This window comes from Myiozetetes cayanensis, unplaced genomic scaffold (assembly GCF_022539395.1).
Source record: "Myiozetetes cayanensis isolate MyiCay16 unplaced genomic scaffold, myiCay2020 scf5-8, whole genome shotgun sequence".
Taxonomy (NCBI): domain Eukaryota; kingdom Metazoa; phylum Chordata; class Aves; order Passeriformes; family Tyrannidae; genus Myiozetetes; species Myiozetetes cayanensis.
Genome location: NW_026087742.1, coordinates 75,731,632 through 75,752,440, shown reverse-complemented (window position 1 = coordinate 75,752,440; position 20,809 = coordinate 75,731,632). Strand labels below are relative to the sequence as shown.

At 36.5% G+C, this 20,809-nt stretch overlaps 1 protein-coding gene across 3 annotated transcripts in view; it reads left to right on the top strand.

Moving 5' to 3' along the window:
- The window catches only part of ABCC4 (ATP binding cassette subfamily C member 4), a 147,446-nt gene that overhangs the window by 55,433 nt on the left and 71,204 nt on the right, over positions 1 to 20,809 (top strand). For all 3 annotated transcript variants that reach the window (XM_050333155.1, XM_050333156.1, XM_050333157.1), the window contains exon 19: positions 200 to 346. In XM_050333155.1, coding sequence (XP_050189112.1) covers positions 200 to 346 — 147 coding nt within the window. The remainder of the gene's footprint in view (positions 1 to 199; positions 347 to 20,809) is intronic.

Genomic DNA, 20,809 nt, shown 5'->3' with positions numbered 1-20,809 from the left:
AACTGAAGCTAGTGACAAGTATATCTATGTTCTGCATTCAGTCTGAGTCCCCCTAGGCTTAAGTTTGCATTCTTGCTATATGCAGAAGACAAGAGAATTTGGTTTTAGTTCAGTTTTATGTTTGGGGGTTTTTTTCCTTCTCAAGATTCGTATCTTTATGTATGCTCTGTTTATGTTTTTGTTTTTTTTTTAATTTCAGGTTTAACAGTGGCTACAATACTATTTGGCATAATCAGAAGTCTTCTGGTGTTTCAAGTTCTTGTCAATTCTGGTCAGAATTTGCACAACAAAATGTTTCAATCCATTTTGAAAGCTCCTGTCCTGTTTTTTGACAGAAATCCCATAGGTAAGTTTAATAGTAAAAAATACCTCGATATTTAATATATCCCTTGATTACAGTAACTATACCATTTCTGGGCAATGACAATTTGATAGTGTTTTTGCACATTTATGTGGTTCTTTTTCTTCTCTTTAAATTTAAATTTTTACTTAAACACTCTAAATTTAACAGTGTAGTCTTTTTAAATTTAAAACTCAGACTGCTTATTGATGGTTCACCTTACTGTCTCCAAATGCAGCCTACAGAACAATGAATTGTCAGTAACTTTGGTGGTGTACATTGACCTGTATTTTCGTTGCTGTTCTGATTCAGTTACATGGGGTGTCTTCAATACACTGAATATGTATGCCTGTGTTTTTGGGGATACCTTTTATGGGCTTTTCTTTGAAAGCTTAACCCTGTGAATTATTTGCCCTTTTAAAAAATAATTTTAAACATATGTGGTAATGCATAATTTTGAGAAACTGCCTAGCTTACTGTCCTTGCAGAATGCACAAAAGGGTAAATAAAATATGCAATTTAAAACTGTAATCCAGATCCTTATGTTCTTCAAAAGAAATGAGAAAAAAGCAGAGTGAAGAGAGTTGCAAGTGGTACTGATTGATCTAGCCACTGCTTTCTCTCTTACATGAGTAACAGAAACCCGATGGTCTTCACTCCCTTGGAAAAAAAAGGGATGTTGGCTTGTTCTTATAGCTCCAGGAGGCGTTTAGTGATTGTAAAGATATATAGGGATGTCTTTATTGTTTCAGAGAAATTAGTTAATATTTTCAGGAAAAAAATACTCATGTTGGGAAAAAGTTCATGACAATGATATGATGATTAAAATAAGTTTAATCTTAAAAACAACCCTGCAACTGCAGAAGTTTAAGGCTGTGTTACATGGCCTGCTGGCACTGGAAGTCTGTGGCAATGTAAATTCAAGGCCACTGCAAAAGATTAGAAGGGAAGCCATAAGCTCAAGTGACAGGTTAGTGGAGAGCTAGCGAGAGCCCGTACGTCAGAAGAAATCATAGTGCCGATGTGGGCTGTTGTCAGATAGGCAAGGATTTTCCTCTTCTCTCTCTCATGTATGTGTGTGCCACATATGCAGTAACTGTATTTTTGAGGGAATAATCATCATGTAAGATTGCCCATAAACCTGGCTCATCTTAACAAAGTAAGAACATCAGCAACAATGTAGAGTAATACCAGTTCACTTTATAATGTACTGCGAAGCTCAAATTAGCAGTGCATTGTAAAACCGAGGTTCATAAAACTTCCCTATTGCTGGTGTTCACACACTGTTGTGACTTACAGATGTGTGTTTCTATAAATCAGCAGATATTTTGTAATAGAAGATTAACTTCAGGATGCGTATATTTCCCTTCATCTTTCTTTTGGTCATGGTGGCATGCAAAGGTACTGCTGTTCTGATGTACACATCTTCTGAAGAAGGAAAAAATAAAAGGGAAAAGATGACATGTGAGACAGTGCTCTTGTTCAGAACTGCAGCATGTAGCAATTCTGAAATCTCGTTTGTAATATCTGTATTTCATTGTCTGCTTTATATGGATTTTTTACTGTGTATTTATCTTTTAGAACATCACGTGCTATTTTTTGCATTGAGGTGGGATGTATTTTTTGTGGGTTTTTCCTATCTTTTTTAATATGCCTGGCCTATGAAAGACATACTAAAAAGAAATTGAAATTATTAAATGCTCCTTTTTCAAGGTTTGTGTTTGTAATAGTCAAGCCAAACTATTAGTTATCATATCCCATATTAGCAACGCTGATATTGCAATGTCAGATCTGTTACTTAAGCATCCAGCATGTTCTTAATATTTGTGTGAGGTCTCAGAGACCTTAGCAAAAGCAATTGCTGAAGTGATTTTGCTGTTTTATTTGTCAAAAACAATCAGCAATTAAAAAATGCCATGGCTAGTATTTTGAATACACAGTGATCTGTGTTCCAAAGTCGAGGAAGGGAACTTAAATAAATAGACATCCCAAGCTCTTGGTAGTTCGTATTGGGGAAGCATAGTAATGAGCAGCATCAGGGAGTCGACATTAGGAAATGGAAATATGTGGTGAATCATGACATGTCTGTCAGCTCCCAACAGCGTAGATCCAATCAGTCTTGGTGAATAAATGAGATGATTTATTTCTAAAAAAATCATGTTTTTAGAAGCAGTTTAGGCATGAGCCCAAGATCTCTCTTTACAGATTGCATTAGCAGTATATAGGGAGGGGAAGGTTGTAAAGGGAATAGTTACGCAGATGATAGAAGAATTTCAGTGTATTTTTGGAACCTGGATTACATGGCAGAGAGAGAAGAGAAATACGAGGACCCCTCTCCTTTCTTCCTTCCCACCCCAAAATATTTGTGTGTACACAGATTTCGCATTTCTGTAATTTGGCATGGGTCTAAAAATAGTTAAACATTACTACATGTTTTGCATCAGAAGAACCTTACTAATAAACGACTGTCAATTTCTTTCTTTCTTAAGCATTTAACCCTAACCCTATTGAGCTGATAATTCTAAGTGACTAAAGCGTATTGTCTTATCCAGCATTCAGAAAAAATTACCAGGTATTTCTGACTGAAATTCAAATTTATCAGCAGATGTCTATACAGCATCAGCTATAGTGAAAAACAGCTAAAGCTATAGTAAAAGCTTGATGGGTAGTTGAAGTGTTAGTATTTTGGGCATTATCACATCTGACTCGTTTGCATTTGCTGACAGAACTTGTTTTAGTTTTTTTTTGCGTGTGGATTCTGGCTCTCTTGCAACTTGTTTGCTCTTCTGTCCATATCTCAGTAAAGGGGTGGCATGCACGTCAAAGTATCTGTAAGGTAGGAAGACGTGGACGTTTTCTATTTCATAGTGAATGCTTTATATATTCCTCTTCACATGTCACTTGCAGAAAAAAAGGGGCTGATTTCTGTGCATGTCTAGCACAAGAGGGCAGCATGATCTGTTTTATCCCCGTCGAGCATTACAACGGCTTGTTAGAAGGATAACAAAATTCATCTGTTATGTTCTTAGAGATGATATTGGAGGAGTGAATTTTCAGCCCCTCCGCTGAGCAGTAGTAATGTAGTTCAATTCAGTTGTCTTTATTATTTGCAAGTACAGTGTTTTCTTCTGATCTTTTACACAATAAGCTTTTCAGCTTCGTGTCATGCTGAGTTCAGGAACTTCTTTGCTTTTTGGAATTAGTGGCCAAAAGTCAGATAGCCCTGTAGAATCGAATGAGGTCCATTGGGGAGACCTTCTTCAAGCCATTAATCAGGGAGACCTTTTCAGCCATTATTCCTTTTAGTTTCTTTTTCAAGATGTTTGTAAAATTGCAAAACAAATTTGTTACAAAGCTAAGTAAAAGTGGCCAGGACTTAAGCAGCAATGACTCGATTTGGGACTTCCCTCTTTTGAAATTAGTTTCTTATTGATAGTTTAGGAGATCCTAGTCTTGGCAAGCTTCAGGATTTGATTCCAAGGTTACTTGCTTAACTTGTAAATGAATTGTTCTTTTCTGGGATTTAGGGACAGAGATGAGAGAAGGGATGCTAATGTGTAACTGCATCACTTTCAGTAATGGTAGTTTTAGTGGAGATTGTGTGTAATTTTGAATTGCATTGAGTTTAGGAAGCTGAAACCTGGTGTTGTTTTGCTGATGGGTGCTGTAAGAAATAATGAATGATGTGCATTAATTTGTTCAGATAAAATAGAAATCCCTTCCCCTTTCAGAGATCTGTCTAAATTTAAATTGAACCAGAATCATTACACAAATACATATGAAAATACAGTTGCCTTTTTTTTTTTTTAAGTTGTATCACTCCAAACTGTTGGTTCTGACAGGAGAAAGAAATTTTGGCAGACTTTACGGCGTTTCTGGCCTTCTTAGAAACGAGAAGCACTGAATTGTGTGATGGCTGTCCTCCACCTGTTAAATTAACAGATTTCCCCCTCCTGGCCCCCCCCCCCCATGCTTTGTGGAAGCTTTAAATAATCACTGATCCCTTTGGGTGCTTACCTAGACTTTGAGGTTTGACCAGGTTGTAAAAAGAAATGTTCTTGTTTGGTTCTGGCTGTCAGAAATGACATAGTGAATTGATAGTTAATAGCAGCACATAAAAGCAAACTCCAAATATAAAAAAGATAAAACCATGAAAGAAAGCTGTTGTTTTAATGAAGAGTTTGTTTTTCTTTAAGGCACAAGGATTTTAATTATGGTATTCATAAATCAAGTGTTGAAATGTCTATAATTTGAAAGAGAAAGTTTCTTTATAGGATTAAAAGCATGTTCATCAATGCACAAGTGCCTATCTGCATTTTATCTGACAGAAGTGTCAAATGGGCAATGTTGTTAAAGTGTTTCAACCATATAATATTTGCAACGAATATGATATTTCAGCAGTCTGAAAATTACAATGCTGATAATGAGGTTGTTAAATTATACTTTATCAGTTGGATAGTGAAACTGTGCTAGTTAGCCTACATTAATGTATGCTTGTTCACACAAGTGATTCTGCTGAACAAGTAGCATGTTTAAACAAGAAATACTGGTCTTAAACCGTGTGATTTACAGTAGGTGGTGTTTTGGCATATCATGCAGTTAACAAGGCAAAGCTTCATGTTAAGATATTTCGTTTGTAGTCTCATTCGTCACTGATATAAATATTCAGTAGCAATGCCAGGAAATGTATTGTATTCCTATTTGAGTCAATGACTCAATTGCTTTCTTTTTTTTTCTTTTTTTTTTTTTTTGGAAACAAGATCTGTGCTATCTTTCTGATGCAGTTTTCAGATATATCCTTGTGGTCAAGATGAATTCTGCAGGATTGTGAAAAACTACACCAGCTCTTTTGACAGCTTTCATGTTCTCTTAAGCTAATACAAAAAAATACATTGTCCTTAAAGCAGCAGAGGCTTTGTTTTTTACTCTCTGTGCCAAGCGCTAAAGCACGTTCACATATGCGCAGGTTTGTTAGTTTATGTTGAAAAGAAGTCCCTGTAGGACAGCCTTTTGTTGTAAAATAAAAACACAGATTCTCTCTTCTGTGTTGGTAATCACTTGCATTTGTTGTTATTAAGATGGCAACACAATGGGTTCCATCAATCATCAAGATCCTTAACAACCACACAGTGTTGTAAATATTATGTTTGGGTGTTTGAGTGGAACAGCTCGTCACTGAAGTAGGTGTGGTAATTAAAACCTGTTAGGTTGCTACATGTGTTAAAGAAAAAACCCTTTAATGTTTTTTTCATATAACAATGGTGATATGTACTTTGAATCTTATCAGGGTGTGATTATTAAATGATATTTTGTGGGAGTTGCTCATTTACAGTTAGTATTATCATGGCTTTGTTAAGAGTTTAAATAGCCTTATGCTTCCATGTGTTTTATCACCATTATGATTCTGTCAGGAGCCTTATAAAGTTGATTGCTATAGGAGTAGTCTTTAAAGTTAGTAAATAGTACTCTGGAGTTATGTTTACATTTATTATCTATTAGCATAATTCAACTCTATCTTATTCTTTTCTGCAACAATAATTGAATGAAACTTGGCCGTAAACTGATGAGACAAGCCCATTACATTTTCAGTTCACCGAGTCAGTGCTCACCCTGTTTAGGCTTAATACGGGAGATAAAATTAAAAGGTTTACGGAAAAGCTGTTTGTAGGAGGGGATGGGACGTTATTTGATAGGGAAATAATGTGAAGCTTATACTGACAGCCATTTCCAAGTGCAAGTCTCCTGCTTTTCTGGCACAAGATTTTACATCCCTGCATAGAGATTTTCTATCTTCTTCACATTAAGATTCCCTGGTGGGGAAAATGGCCTGCTGCGAAACTCATTTCTGACCATATGCTGACCTGCCCAGATACTGTGAAGTCTAGTGTTTTCATTTGCTAAAGCAACTACAGAGAGAGCTGCTCTCACCCTCCTCAGCTGAGCAAAAAGGAGGAGGCATGGAATGTCGACCAAGACGGAGAAGCCTAATTAAAAATACTGGCTGTAGAAGACTGCACAGAAGCTGTTCAGAGACATCCCTTTCCTGCAAGTGTAGTGGAAAACAAAATGGAAATTTTGTTTTAGTCTTTTGTAGATGGCAGGCTGTTTTGTTCAGATTGTGGCAAGGAGGGAGGAAATGTTGGTTGGAGGCACTTGAAAACAGAGGGAGAGACTGCTATCATATTGATGGAAAACTGCAAGGGGCTTAAAAAGAGGGTCTAAGCTGAGATGGTGTACCTACAAAAAAGGAATCCAAAATGAAGTATTTTTTTGTTTTGATAATATTTTAAATATATACTTTTTATTTGCTATTTATAACCTGCTTTAAAATTGCAGGTTGCTGCTGTGACTGCTGTTGGTAGTGGGGATTGAACGTGCCACATGGATACGTATCTCCTTTCTTGCCCTTCATGGATGCCTGTTCTGCATGGGAATTGCACATTTTTGAGAAACAAGGAAAAACTTAACCAAAGCTCACTTTCATTCCACCTTGGAACAAAGCATAAGCATTTGTAAAAAACAATTATTTTGGAGAAGAGCAGGGTAGGGATAATGAATAGCCAGGTGGTGAGACCATGTATGTGGAACGTGAGGAAGGCAGGTCGGATCTTCTCCATCTCTGATATAATACAGGCCTTGAACTTGTTGCTCCCCCATCCCAGGTGAAAGCTGTGCACATCAGGCTCTTGGCTCTCCTGGGCTTTTTGCTGTGCTACAGCAGCCTTTCATGGTTGTCCCTTACGGACACACAGACACAATTGGATGACTGTGGTGGTTGCAGAGAAACCAGCCTGTTTCGGTGGGATATTTGGTGGGTTTTTTTTGTTTTGTCTGAGTAGCCGGAAATTAAAATAAACCAAATACTGTCACAGTGCAAACTCATTTCATCAGCACTGTTCTGCTTTATACTGCACAGAATTCTTTCTCCCAGATGATCCTAGGTAATCTGCACTGCAGCATCTGGGTGAATTAATTACTTGGGGTTTGGTTGTGGTTTTTTTTCAGATTGCCAGCATCTTGCAGATTATGCAACAAGTGAAGATTAGTTTGTGCCTGTGGTGATCTTGTAGAGTGTTTGGAACAAAAGACGCTTCTCCATCCAAAATTAAAATTTTAGTGTGTAAAAGAATGGATGTTGTATGTGAGTCTGCCGGCTTTGGCAATCCAGAATAAAACCCAAAAAATAGAAATAACAGTGAAAGCAGAGGTATTGAATTGAACTCGACATCAGTGTGCTGTTCAGTTCAAAAAAATACAAACTTGATAGAGTTCATTACTTAAGTTATTTACAGAAGTACAATACAGCATTAGTTGCTTGCTTCCACCCTGCCTTCCCCAGATATTTTTTTTTCTCTGTCAAAATCATTAGTACTTTGTCAGAGGCTTTTTGTTATGTATTCAGGTGAATACATATGCAGGACCTCCTTCAGGTTTTGATTTTTGATGCCATTTTGTCGTAAGATAATGTTGTATTTGGAGAAGGCAAGCATTATGACAAGCTGTATGTGTTGACATCTACCAGTCTTATGACAGCTTTTCAAAGTGTTTTAAAATAGCATCAAACATATGAAGAACATTTTTTTTGTTTGTTTTATTAGTTTCTGGACAGTAGTCCTGTAATTAGAGTGGCAGTATGTAATGGACATTAAACGATTGCATGTGGCAATACCAACCTTGAGGTAGGTAGCTGGTAGAAACTGGAAACTGCAGGTTAATGGAGGTTTGTTTTAAGGTTCATTTAAATTTGGACTCTTGTTGAACATTTTTCTAGGTGATTCTTATTTGCATGTTTTATTGCCCATAGCTTTTGATTTCAGCTTGAGTGGAATAGTTAGTTACGATCCCAAAAGGAGGCTGTGGAGTGTGGAGTTATGAAAAGTCTGGAGAAGCTGGGGCTACTTTAGCTGTTACTCACCTAGTGTTGGATAGGAAATTGTATTCACAGAGCCAGTGTGCAAAGCAAGCTGTCTGTCTGCTGTGTGGCAGAAAGGTGTCAAAATCTTAATTCTCAGCTGTTTGGTTCAGAGTAGAAGGCCTTTTTTGCTCAGGAGATGATTTTGCTTTTGGACTTTTCACTGTTAGAGAAGATTAACAAATGACTACTGACCTGTTTGTCTTCTAGTTGTAGGATCCCCTCATCCTTCCTCATTTGCCGGTTAAAAGAGAGTATATAGAGGTCACTAATATTTCTTGAACTTGAGCTTTTATCGTGTGCTACTTGTGCAACATTTATGACATTTGTAAACTCAGAAGAAGTTTAAACTCCTCATAAATTCATGTTTTTTCTGTCCACTGGCACGGTCCTTGCCAGTTTTTATCTACTGTGTACCTGAATTCATCCTCTGCTTTCTGTATCTATGAATGCTACTTTTCCATCTCTCCCACCCCCTTTACACTGTCTTCTGTGAATGTTCTGCCCTCTTTCAAGCATAGATCTTCACTAACCTGAGTTAGTATTGGGGCAGAGAATGCAGAATAATATGAGAGTGCTTGGAAATTGGAGAAGATGAAGATTTGGAATATGGACATTCTTGCTAGCAATTATAAGGTATAATAGATAGAGGATAGATGGCCGAACTCGTCTTTTCCTCAGTATGCTTTTTATCAGATGTGATGAGGTTTCTGTGTGTGTGGTAAACGTCTTTTTCTTAATGAAGTTATTGTCTGTTTAATATGCAAATGATGCAATGCAGAATATTGCTAATTCATGTGTAGGCAAGAAAAACCTCTCTGCTTTGTGGTAAGCTTCCCTTCATTGGGAATACATATTCCTTTGTCCCTGTGTGCATTCATTTCTCTGCATAATTTCGTGTTCATGAGTTTGAATGTTCACCCAAAATAAATACACTTGAGTCTAAATTTTAGGCAGAAATCCTACATGTGTTCCTAAGATGTCATAATAAATTTCTCATACAGGAATAGTGTTCCTGCCCCATCCTTTCTAGGAAGTGCCCAGAGGACAGTAAGTGATTAGATGCCAGGGGCATTTTTTTCCCCTCTCTCTCCTTTTCAATATGAACAATTAAAGCTGTAAACTTTACAGTATCTCATTCATCTCTTCTTCCAGAGCACTTATTTTTTGTTTAGAATCTGTCATGCTGATCTTTAGAGAAAAGGTGATGTCTGTCTTCAATTAGAGAGATTTGGTTTAGAATGTTAAATGTTTTATATATAGCAATCTTCTCATTACATAGGATAATGAACAGTTTTAGAAGTACTGTTGCTGTCTATCACTGGTGTTTGCTTTCTCTTCCCTCTCAGGGAAATAGAGGAATATATCCTTAATACTGGGCAACTTAGTGAAGAACATTGCATTTTTGGTATGACCTGTAAAAAATGAGTAAATCTGTGCATTGCCTAATAGGATAGTAGCCTAATGTTCTTTGAGTTTACAGAAGGAGAAACTAAAGGCAAAATGAAGTGCTGGGGTTCCTGTCCCTGTTCAGATCAGATTTGTTGTACGGTGCTTACTTGGTTAATTTGTTTTTAAGCATGAAGTACAAATGGAATCTTTGTTATGGTGAGATTATCCTATCAGTAATACAGGTTAAGGGTTTAGTGAGCAAAATACACCATTTTCTGGCATGAAATAACAGTACTTCTTCAAATCCATTATTATTTTCTATACATTTAGGATTCCAATTTGACAAGCATGTGTAATGAGGAACGGCCAGGCAAAGAATGCTATTCACAAAGGTTTACTAGGTTTACTAGTTATGTGATAGAGAGGTAGGCTCTTCCAGGGCATTATTTAGAACAGCAATGCTAGTTTTGTCCTCTAAGTCTTGCTGGAGAAGATCTGTCTTTCCTACCTACTACAGTGGGGGGTTCAGGGTACCTAGCTGACTGTGTGCTTATGGATCGGTATCTTAAAATCTTTAAGATTCTGAAAGTACCACTAAATTTAAGAGAAAAAAAAAATGAAACATATTTTTAATATTTCTATATGTATACACACACATATATATTAAAAATACATACATATATATATATACACACACACACATCCATATGATTTGCTGGAGGTTAGTATAACGTTTCTTTCTCCCTTTATTCCCAGTCTCCTCTTAAAAGAACAATTCTCCCCTCTCCTGTCCAAATGACCAGCCAAAAGTAAACAATTACTGTTAGCTTTCCAGAATATTTCTGGTATTTCCTGACTGAAAAATGGTAAAATAGTTTAAGGAAGAGTTGGTAGTAATTACCTTTAATCCACTAATGTTCCCTTACCATTGGAGGAAAAAAAAAATTATTTAGTGCTCATTTAAGACAAAAGATACCTGCAGAAACCTCTGCAAATTGAAAGCCCCAGAATTGTGAAATATAGATGGCTTTAGCTTTAGAAGTGTCATCTTTTTTTTTTCTATTAAACTAACAATATAGAGAGAACATTTTTTTCTTCAATATTTTCAACAGAAAACTAGTTATGCTAGACTTAGTCAGATATTAAGAAATCTTATCTGAGGACTGCTTTCAAAATAAAGCCAAATATGAGAGAAAAAAGTGCCTTGAGGATTTTATAAAGCTGACAAGTTTTAATATTCCAAATATGTAGTGACAATGATCTTTTTTCATAATTAAGCTACAAGTACAGTTTAATATTGAATTCAAAGCCGTTCTCTAAACACTGCATACATTTAAACCCTCAAGAATCCCCAAGAGAAAAAATGGAAAAAACAATCCCAACACTTTTTTTTAAATTCAGATAAGAAGAAATAAACTCTGCTGCACCTCAATTTAATAACTAGTGTTGCTCAGCTACTACCAAAGGCTTAAGGACAGTGTCTAGAAGTGATTGTTCAGAAATAAGTGTTTCTCAAAGATTATGAGGGCTTATACAGATGATTTTGTGCACCTGCTGAGTGTTCGAGAGTGGAAATGCCCAATCTGACGCTTTCCAGAAGTGTTTGTTTGCTTGAAAATAAAAACATTCCTGTGGAAAAATAGGATTTAATTACTTGTTGTCTCATCTTAACCATGCAGTAAAGCAATATTGTTACATACTATTAACAGAGACACGAACATTTAGTGACATGCAAAATACCAAGTTTGTGAAATGATCTGTTATCAGCTTAAAGTGTAGTGCTGTGAGCACTGCTTTATGTGTTAATACCTTCATACTCTGCATCTGTTGTTCGTACTTCTCATGAGATGCAAGATGGTCAGATGCTTATTGAGTGCTTGTTACTAGATTTTAAATAGTCATGCAGGTATTTTGAATAGAAATCTTCAATTACATGGGCAGAAGTTTCTGTGATTCTGCAGGTCTTGGAAAAAAACATAAGAATAATGCATTCATTCTTTGACTCTCTGAGGAGGAGATGCAAAAATACAATTCCAGCTAGTGACCTTGCAGCGCATTGTAAACGTTAGGTTGGATCTGAATTATTTGACTTTCAGCATGGAAGAAAAAGGCTTTAAAGACCTTTCACACCTCTCAAGATTTGATGTAAAGCAGGGATTTGTCCTTGTCTTTCATCTCATTTTTAAGGGGATGGTGGTTTTTCATAATGGAGCTTGACCAGCAGGATAGACAGAGTATGTTGGTGTAAGAGGAAGTGTGGTGGGTGTAACACTTGCTCCTTAGACCAAATTACCCTCTTCCTGTATGCCTTTCTGCTGTAATACCAAAGCAACTCAGAGAGGAAACAGAGCAAGCAAGGCTGTTATTTTAATTAGTGAATTTTATCCTTAAAGACTCTTCGATCTAATTTGGTCTTCTGATTTTCTGTTGATTCTCCCAAATGCTTCAGACTTACTCAGACAAAAGCCTTTTTCTTCACAATTGTCAGATTTCATTGAATCTCAAGTCTTGGTGATAGAGCTTAATTGTCAGCAAAATAAGTCTTGGTTTCTGTAAATTGTTTGATCCTCAATTGGTTTAGAAGTGACAATATACTTTCATTTACAGGGTTTAGATACTGTTTCTGTCTGGCATATGGAGCAGAGTTGGACCAACTGAAGACATTATTTCAGTTGTTTTCTGTCAGGAAGGCTTAGACAAAGAGCTTAGTCTCAGATCCTTTAAAGTTCAAGCATCTGCCACTAGGGGCAAAAATTATTTTCCTGTAGGCATTTATCTTTTATTGTAGATTTACTGTGCTGCTTCACTTGGTTGATAATCTAATTTAAACCTTGAAGATGAGTCATACCTCCTCAAGGGGATTCACAGCTAGTTGAAATTCTCTGATGTCAGAACCTTTCAGTTCTTCTAGGATCTTTTTGCTGAACATAATGGTCCTTTGGGTGTCAGAATGCATTGAGAAGGAAAGAATACGACCCATGCAAGTTCTAACGCTTGAGAGAGAGTTTTACAACATACCTCAGATTGCTTTTCAGTATTTATTTGGATTTCTAGTTCAGGTAATTTGTAATGTCTTGACTTAATTTAGGTTGCAGTTGTGCTAAGGGGTCCATTGTGGACAGACATCTGCAGGTATGAGCATGGTACCCTGTTGAAGTAAGGTACCTCCTGGAAGGTAGAATAGACCATGTGCTATATCAGAGACTTTTGTTTCATAAGAGCAACATTTTGTATACTAACTGTGATATGATAGTTTTCCAGAGAAACACTGGATTATGAAAGGTTACAAAACCTTGTTGTCAAGAGGCATTTGTCACCTTCCTTCAGAAAACCAAAAGACACAAACGAACAAAACCTCAATTGTGCAGAAGGCCCTAAAAGTTTTATTGTGATCCAAACACTTGGACTTGTTCACGTCCTCTTCCTGAAGGCATGACCACTGTATAGTTGACCACTAAGACATTTAGGAATTGAATGTTGTTGTTTGGAATGTGAATTGCTATATAAGGACTTCTTCAGGGTTAGGGAAGGTCAACATAGACATTCAGAAAGTTAAGAGGCATTGTAAATACCATTCAGCTGTGATGAAAAGTTTATTGGATGCTTTTCATATGTATTCTAAAGTTAAGCTACATTTTTAAAACTGTCAGAGCCAACATTTGTTCTCCAGATATTGTAATTAAATAACTACAATGCTAAGTTGTTACTAATTAATACTCTGTAATATTTATAGTGGTTGGTTTCTTGACACAGTTTTGTCTCTAGTGGTTTTTTTGCTTGGAGGTATACTTTTGTCTCATATGTTTTAATGATCTATCTGCAAATTGATCTAGAATCAAGTTCTGTGCTCATGCTGTTTTGTGAAGAGTGAAGCAAACCCACAAATTTTTCTGTCATTTGCTTTCATTATTATATGTGTATTTTTCCATTTTAATCCTGCTTTATCAAAAATTTGGATAGTGTCTTCTTCCACCCAGAATAATGGTAAAGCAGTTGTTTTAAAACAACCTTTCCTAAAATGTCTGGGGTCAGACTGTGATCAGTGATTATTTGCAAAACTTGTATATTACAAAATATCACTTGTGCTTTAGGTCCCAGAGAGGATTTAATGGTGGTTTATATATTGAATACAGATACTTGAATGATAGGTATTTTTGTCATAGTCTTAACATGGCTCAGGTGTCCAATTCATTGCAGTCCTGGAACATCTTTCATGCTAATGTGTCTGATGTAGTTTCAGCAGAGAAGCTGCTGGTTTAAAAAATGAACAAAAGCAAATTGTGGTGAAAATGAGTGTTAGGAAAACAAGTGAATGCATAAATAAATGAACTGTTAGGACTCAATGACAGACATGCTTATTTTGAAGGAAGAAAGAAAACTTTTACAGATAATTCCTTTACCTGAAATCTTAATTGGTTTTTGAAATCTTAAGACCCCATGTGAGTGAAATTAAGCAAACTAATCAGAGTTATACTCTAAAAAATAAAGAGACACAACCTGGCTGTTTCCCCTGCAGTTCTGTAGCTAGCAGAGTTAAATATGCTCCTGTAAGAGCAGTTTAAAGCAAGGAGTAACTAAAATCCTCTGAATACTTTTCTAAAGGCATCTCTTTAAATAGGTAGTAAGTCTTTCCTCATCTGCCAGAGTTTAAACCTTTTGAATAGTCTGTATGTATCCAATACTTATGATTATATGCAGTATGTCCTGGATGCACTTTGCCATCTTCCTTCAGGCGACAGTGGCTTTTTGGCTTCCACAGTTTTAGTGTGGGAACTGTTTCAGAACCTGATTGCTCACTTGCTGTATTTCTCATGTTTTTCAGTGTAAACCACCCTTTCTGTTGCCTTTACAGCTCTTGTGTTTTTGTTGTAATTATCCTATCTGGCTCTTTTTGTCACACTGCATTTCCAAAACATCCATTCCAAAACAACCGTTCAGATACTTTCCTGGTTAAAGTGTTGCAATCACCTTCTGTTCACCTGCAATTCTCACTTGCTTTGTCCCCAACTCTTCCACACTTCCTAGCCTAATGCCTTGCTGTGTTGGGCTCCTTGCCTGGCTGTGCATGGGATGTTGTTCTCCCCCCTTTTTCAAGTGTACTTATTTGAACCAAGAGCTTTTGCCATTCCATGGTGAAGGGGAATGGAAAAAGCAATGTTGAAGGAAGAGGGAGGAGAGGAAACGGAGTGAATGAAGCTAAGGGTGAAAGGAGAGGACATATGCAGGCAGCCACTCTGCATAGGGCAAAAATTTAAGTCAGTATGTACACTAAGCTCTCTCAGTATCCAAACATCCCAAGTTCGGCAACTTCTGTGACTGTTACTACCAGCTAGTCTCTTGACAGTTCTGTCTTGCATCTACTCCCTACGACCAGATGGAGAGAAGACTTTTTCTTGGTTTTATGGCCCCAGTATACTGTGAGAGGGTCTAACAGGAGTTGTAGAGAGAAGTGTGACTTGGTTTGAGCATTAACCCTCTTCCCATGCAAAGCTTTTACTATTTCTGCACCTGGTAACTGGAATTTCTGGCACATTCCAGTGTTTTTAATTCCCTCCCTCGTCATTTTGCTTGCTTATCTTTTATGCTTACATCTTTGTAACTTCCTGCTTTCTCTGCAGTAAAGTTCATCCACGAGCTGGCACTTCTTCATTTTAATATCATCCCTCAAGATACATCAGTATCATTGTAACCACAGTAGTTAAACATATGGGTGGAGAAACTCGTTAATTCCATGACCCCTTTGTGGTTTTGTACTTTAAAAAAAAAAAAAAAAGGCACACATCTTGTCCTGCAACTTTCTGTTCCAGCTTAATGTTAAATCTTCTCTTTACTTGTTGTTCCTTTTATAGTCAACTATGTTGGTTTGTCTTAACTGACACTGCAGACTCTTCAGGGCAGGGCTACGTGATGGTCCAGTGTGCATCCTAGTGAGGCTCTGCCTCCCACTTCATATGTATTAATCCTCTTTTGGGTGTTTCTGTCATGCAAATAACAAATGGCAACATTCTTGGGAGTCCCTGGTTGCAAATGGCACTCTTCTATTTTAGCCTGTTTATTTATTGAGAAGTTCATAGTGTAAATAAGAGCTTCACAGTGAAGTCTGTCTTTGAACTTAACAAAGACAGAAGAGTTTGTAAATTGTATTCACTTCTGCTTGAATGACTGTTCAATGAAGTAATTTTTTTCCTCCTTGATGTGTGAATTTTTTTCTCTGTTCAAAGAGAAGTGAAGAAATGTTGCTGTTAGCTTATTTATCAATCTGAATTTCTTTCTTATTGTTTAAAAACCATGAAAAAAATAGAAAATTACACAATTAGTTTTTCCTTTAATTTTAAGCGACGTATGTAAGTATATGGTTTTAAAATAATTTAACCTCTAGCATTCAGCTGTCAAAAAATCTACAGGATGAATTTAAGGTACATTTATAAATGAACATTAAAGGTTCTTTGGTTTCGATTTAGGCACTACTAATGTTTTAGTATGGTTAGCAGCTACTTACTCCTCATTTGTAGCTGCTTATTCCTAGTATATTTTTATTTCTTGTTGCTGAGGTGAAACCTTCTAATAGTTGCCCAGTAGAGGAGTACGGTAGAGTCATAGGCAGTGCAGTATAACTTTTCAAAATGCTTAGCATTTAATAATTTAAATTATTAAAATGGGATTCTTTTAATGTAATGAATAGACTATAGAATAGAGAAGGGGTCGTATTTATTTTTTTTTTCAGTGTTGTTAAATATAGCTTGGGTTTATAGTGATATTTTTTCCCCTGGAAACTGATGGCACAAAGAAATGCATTGTCAGACTGTCTCTGTATTCTTTTGGACAACACTCCTTGCTAGTATAAAACACTTGGGATGTAGTCGCCTTCAGCTTTTCTGAGACAAAGGATTTTTGATTGTTTCTCAGGCAAGATTTGCAAGTGGAATTCTATGCCAATCACAAAACAGAAGAGGAGGTGAAGTCATCCCTCCTTACACCCTACATCTTGCTCCACTGGAAAGGATCCATTCCGTACCTTAAATTAGCCCCCCCTCAAAAAAGAAGGATTTGATTCCAGCTGTAGTCCCTACCATGCTGATTGCTGTAGCCTGCAGGCACACACTCATTTGCCTTTTTCCTGTGCCATACACATTTACTGATTCATCCAAAGGGTGAGCAGCTTCAAGAGCAGGGACTGAAGGAGGCCTACAGCAGAAGTGCCTGTGGTAGAGCAGTTGACACACTCACTGGACAGGTGAGCGACCCACCTTCAGTGCATCCTCCATGACTGGTAAAAATAACACATTCCCTTGCATCCCTGCCCAGCCTTTGTCTCTCGTATAAGTGCCCCGACCTGGTTCCATGGTTCCAAATTTTATGTGACTTTCCTCTAACACGTGGTTTAAAATGTCCTACATTGAAGCAAAATTTTTATTTTCATGGGGGTGTGAGGTGTGTCTTTAACACACAGCAAATTTGCCAAGCAAATGCTTTGATTATTTGCACAGCAGACACAGTTCTAGTTTTCTGATAGCAATACCAGAATTTCTTTTGAGTTCTGTAGTAATGACATTTCGTGTGAGACACTAAAAAAATCCATTGAAAATTACCCAGTGTCATCCATTGGGAAGTCTGAATGGCCAAACCCATGTTGCAGTGGCTTTTTTATAGTAGGAATAGTTAAAAAGGAAAAGGTATTTCAGGAATCATTACATGGGTAAATAATGAATGAAGTTTAGAGAGAGACTCTCTTTTTCGAACAATTCACATTTTCCAGAAGAGGAGAGAAAGAAAAAGAAAGTGAAGCTAAAGAAAAATGAATGATCAAACCAAATGAACATGCCAAGCAGAAGACAAGGCTTTACAAAGTCAGATGAAGATGTGAAATGCCTTCGCTGTTTGGTGTGTCCAGAGGCTTTATCCTCAGAATGGATGGGCTAGGTAGAGGCCAGAAGTCTTGGCTTAGCTTTCACAGCAGCAGTCTCTAAAGAATTCCCTTTCATGGTTCCAAAAAAGGAAGAAGATGGATGGACTACATCAGAATCATTCTCTTCTTCTGTATGCAGAAGGGGATCTGTATGTATATGTATGATTGTTAAAATACGGGATAATAATTTGGTTTTGGAATGATAACTTTATTGCCAGATAGCAGTTTCAACTCAGATTTAAGGAGTCAAATGCTTTATATTCAGTAATGTCCTATTTGGTCACTGTCATTTTAGACTGGAGTGATGATTGAGCCCTTCTAACTTCAGCACCAGTTAAAAAAGCGGGGGAGAGAAAAACTTTGAAAAGAAGCAAATTAAGATTCTAATTATTGGAATTATCTTTAGGAGATGGTAAGGAAAATTACAGATGTGAGCAGATTTGCAGGAGCTATGTGAGATCCCCCCAGTATTTTCTGAAATGCAGTATTTGAAGCCTATTATGAATCTAGTCTTGATGGTATAAATAGAAAAGGAAGACTCCTTTTTGTTGTTGGAAAAAGCTTACCAGAAAGGTGACATATATTTCAATGTTTATTTTAATTCCTGCATTGATGTATATTTCTATATAGCCCCCAAATATGAAAATAGCTCTAAAAGCTATTTTTCTCTTCTAGTGTAAAAAGTTCCAGTAAAAAAATATCTTCAGATATTTTAGTTTATTCTGGTTTGTAGTACTCAGTTTAATTCCTTGTAAGCCCCTCCTCCAGCAAAACAGCACTTGGGACATATTTTCAACCCCAGTTGGATTTGTAGCAGAAAGGAAAACTAGACTGCACAAATGCCCTTTCAGAAGTAGCTGAATTTGTGGCTGAATATTTTAGCGAAAAATTCATAATCTTGCTAGTAAAAAGTTAATACAGGACTTTTTAGGTAATATTTCAGGTTCCTATTATAGTGATGCTTTGTATTGTGGTGAGAAGCCGAAATATGTAACTTTACTTACATCTGGAATAGAAAAAAATGGTGGTGTAAATTAACAGAAAATTCTGTCAGTAGTATATGACTTGACATCTTTTTAAAGGTCAGTTGATAAGAACTTGCAAGTGGCTATGGTTTTTAATTTTTTTTTCCCTTCAGGAAGGGGAAGGAGGCCAGTTGTAACTCTTCCTCTATCCCCCTTCGCTGTAGAAATACATTTTTTTTTTTGGGGGGTTCAGTTGGACTGTGTCCTTTAAAAATGTCGTGTTGCTTATATTGTAGCATACAGCAGAAATTAAGTCCTGCTGTATTTTGGCAGTACGTTAGATTTGGTTGATTCAGTTTAGGTTGTTTGGGATTTTATGTTTCATTATATTTAAATGTAAAATTTATGCCTTAAACTCAGGATAACTTAAAATAGCTTCAGTAATTAAGAATGAGTTTTAAAAGGGGCAGAGAGGATATCCAGAGCTTAGCTTTTAGAATTGTTAGAACTTTTTTAAGGCAATCATCATCACAGGATTATATATAAAAAGTGTAATATTATGAAGCAGATATGTAGCTTTGTACTCAGGTTATAGGATAAAACCTCTACATATATTGCCAGAAGTTTGTACTTTTGGATGATTTTGGAACTTCCTTTCACAGTAAGTTACAAAAGAAAAATCTGTGAATATTGATTATTGGGATAAGGGTGTCATTGCAGGGATCAATAATTTGAAAGTCAGCAATGAATATATAATATTTCAGCTCTAACATGCTTTTCTTAAAAGAGATCATTTCGTTAGCAAGTATAGTAACAGCACCAAAGTTAAATTCTGTTTGACAAATTCTGTTACAGTTGGAATTGTGACCAACTTCGTTAATTGGTAATGAAATACAGTATGAAAGGCAGTTACAATGCAAAAATTTTGAGATTTTTCATGAAAGCAACTTCAGAAAGAAGGAAAGTTATACTCTCCCTGTCCCCCTAAAGCGGTTTTTCCTTTGTGTGCTTCTGTTTTTAATGGAGACTTTATGCATCATTTCTGCATTGTACCTTAAGTGAGGAGACTTTGGCTGGTGATTACTGATGTTAATACATGTACTCTTTTGAGCACATCCAGGAAAAAAAACTAAATCAACTGTACCACATGAATTAGCAAAGGGATAAGTCAAATTGTGTGGAGCATTGGTTTATTTTAATTTTCTTCAGCAGGGTAATTCTAATCAGTAGGCCATTAAAATACTGTATGTATGGACTAGAAAGTTCAAGAAACAACTGTACAGTTAGGATCAACATATTCATACTAGGTAATGTAGATGTCTCCATCAGCAGTAAAAATAGAAATTCATTTCCGAAGAAACCTGTTTTCCATTCTTATCTTTATCGTAGTTATCCTCCTTTCTTTAAATCCTACACTTAAAAATAAGATGAAACACAGTGTTCACGTTTTCTTCTTGTTTCCTAACCGTTTTCTTGTTTGACAGCATTTGTGTAAAAAGTCCTTTTCAAGTTGTAAATTAATTTGGATAGAAAGCATTCCTCCTGAATTCATAACATGCTGGCAGTTTAGATAAATGGATATTATGATCTCAGCATATTTTGGCTCAGCACCACTGTGCCTATTTGCAAATGTCTAAGAAAGTGATAATATTCCTATCAGTTTCAGGCTGCTAAAGAAAAAAAATGGGGTAGAATTTCTTATTTATATTTATAGGATGCCTGTGGGGAAGACAGCAATGCTGTATATGGCAATTTGTGTGGACATGTGGTGCTAAACATATATTAAAAAAAGATAACAGACCTTTTGGCGTTTCTTTGTAGAAATGTGGAAGAAAAGCCAGAGTAGATCAGTAATTGACAACTATGCAGGAGATGCATTTCCAGATTTCTTTCTGAAGAAATATTTCACAAACTTATAATTCCTTTCAAAGTTGGTAATCCATCTTTAATTATTTTGTTGATTTCATAGTTGTATTTTACAAGGTTGATGTAATGTCTGCTTGCTGCCAACATTTGATATGGACAATCCACTTTGTCATTGCTTTGATGAAACAGCAAGCTGCTTCTAGTTACAGTACTTTTTTTTTTTCTTTTTTTCAGCATATGTGTATGAACTGAGCATGAGTAAGGCCTTATCAGTCACTGAATGCCATAACTTACCAGCAAGATATGTGGGGAGCTGCCAGTTTGTACCACTGAAAGAATGGGAAGCCTGTTCAATGTAGTTAAATTGATGGGTGTTTAAAGGTGCCCAGTTCTATGCAGCTATGTTTTTCATTCCTACCTTTTCAGTA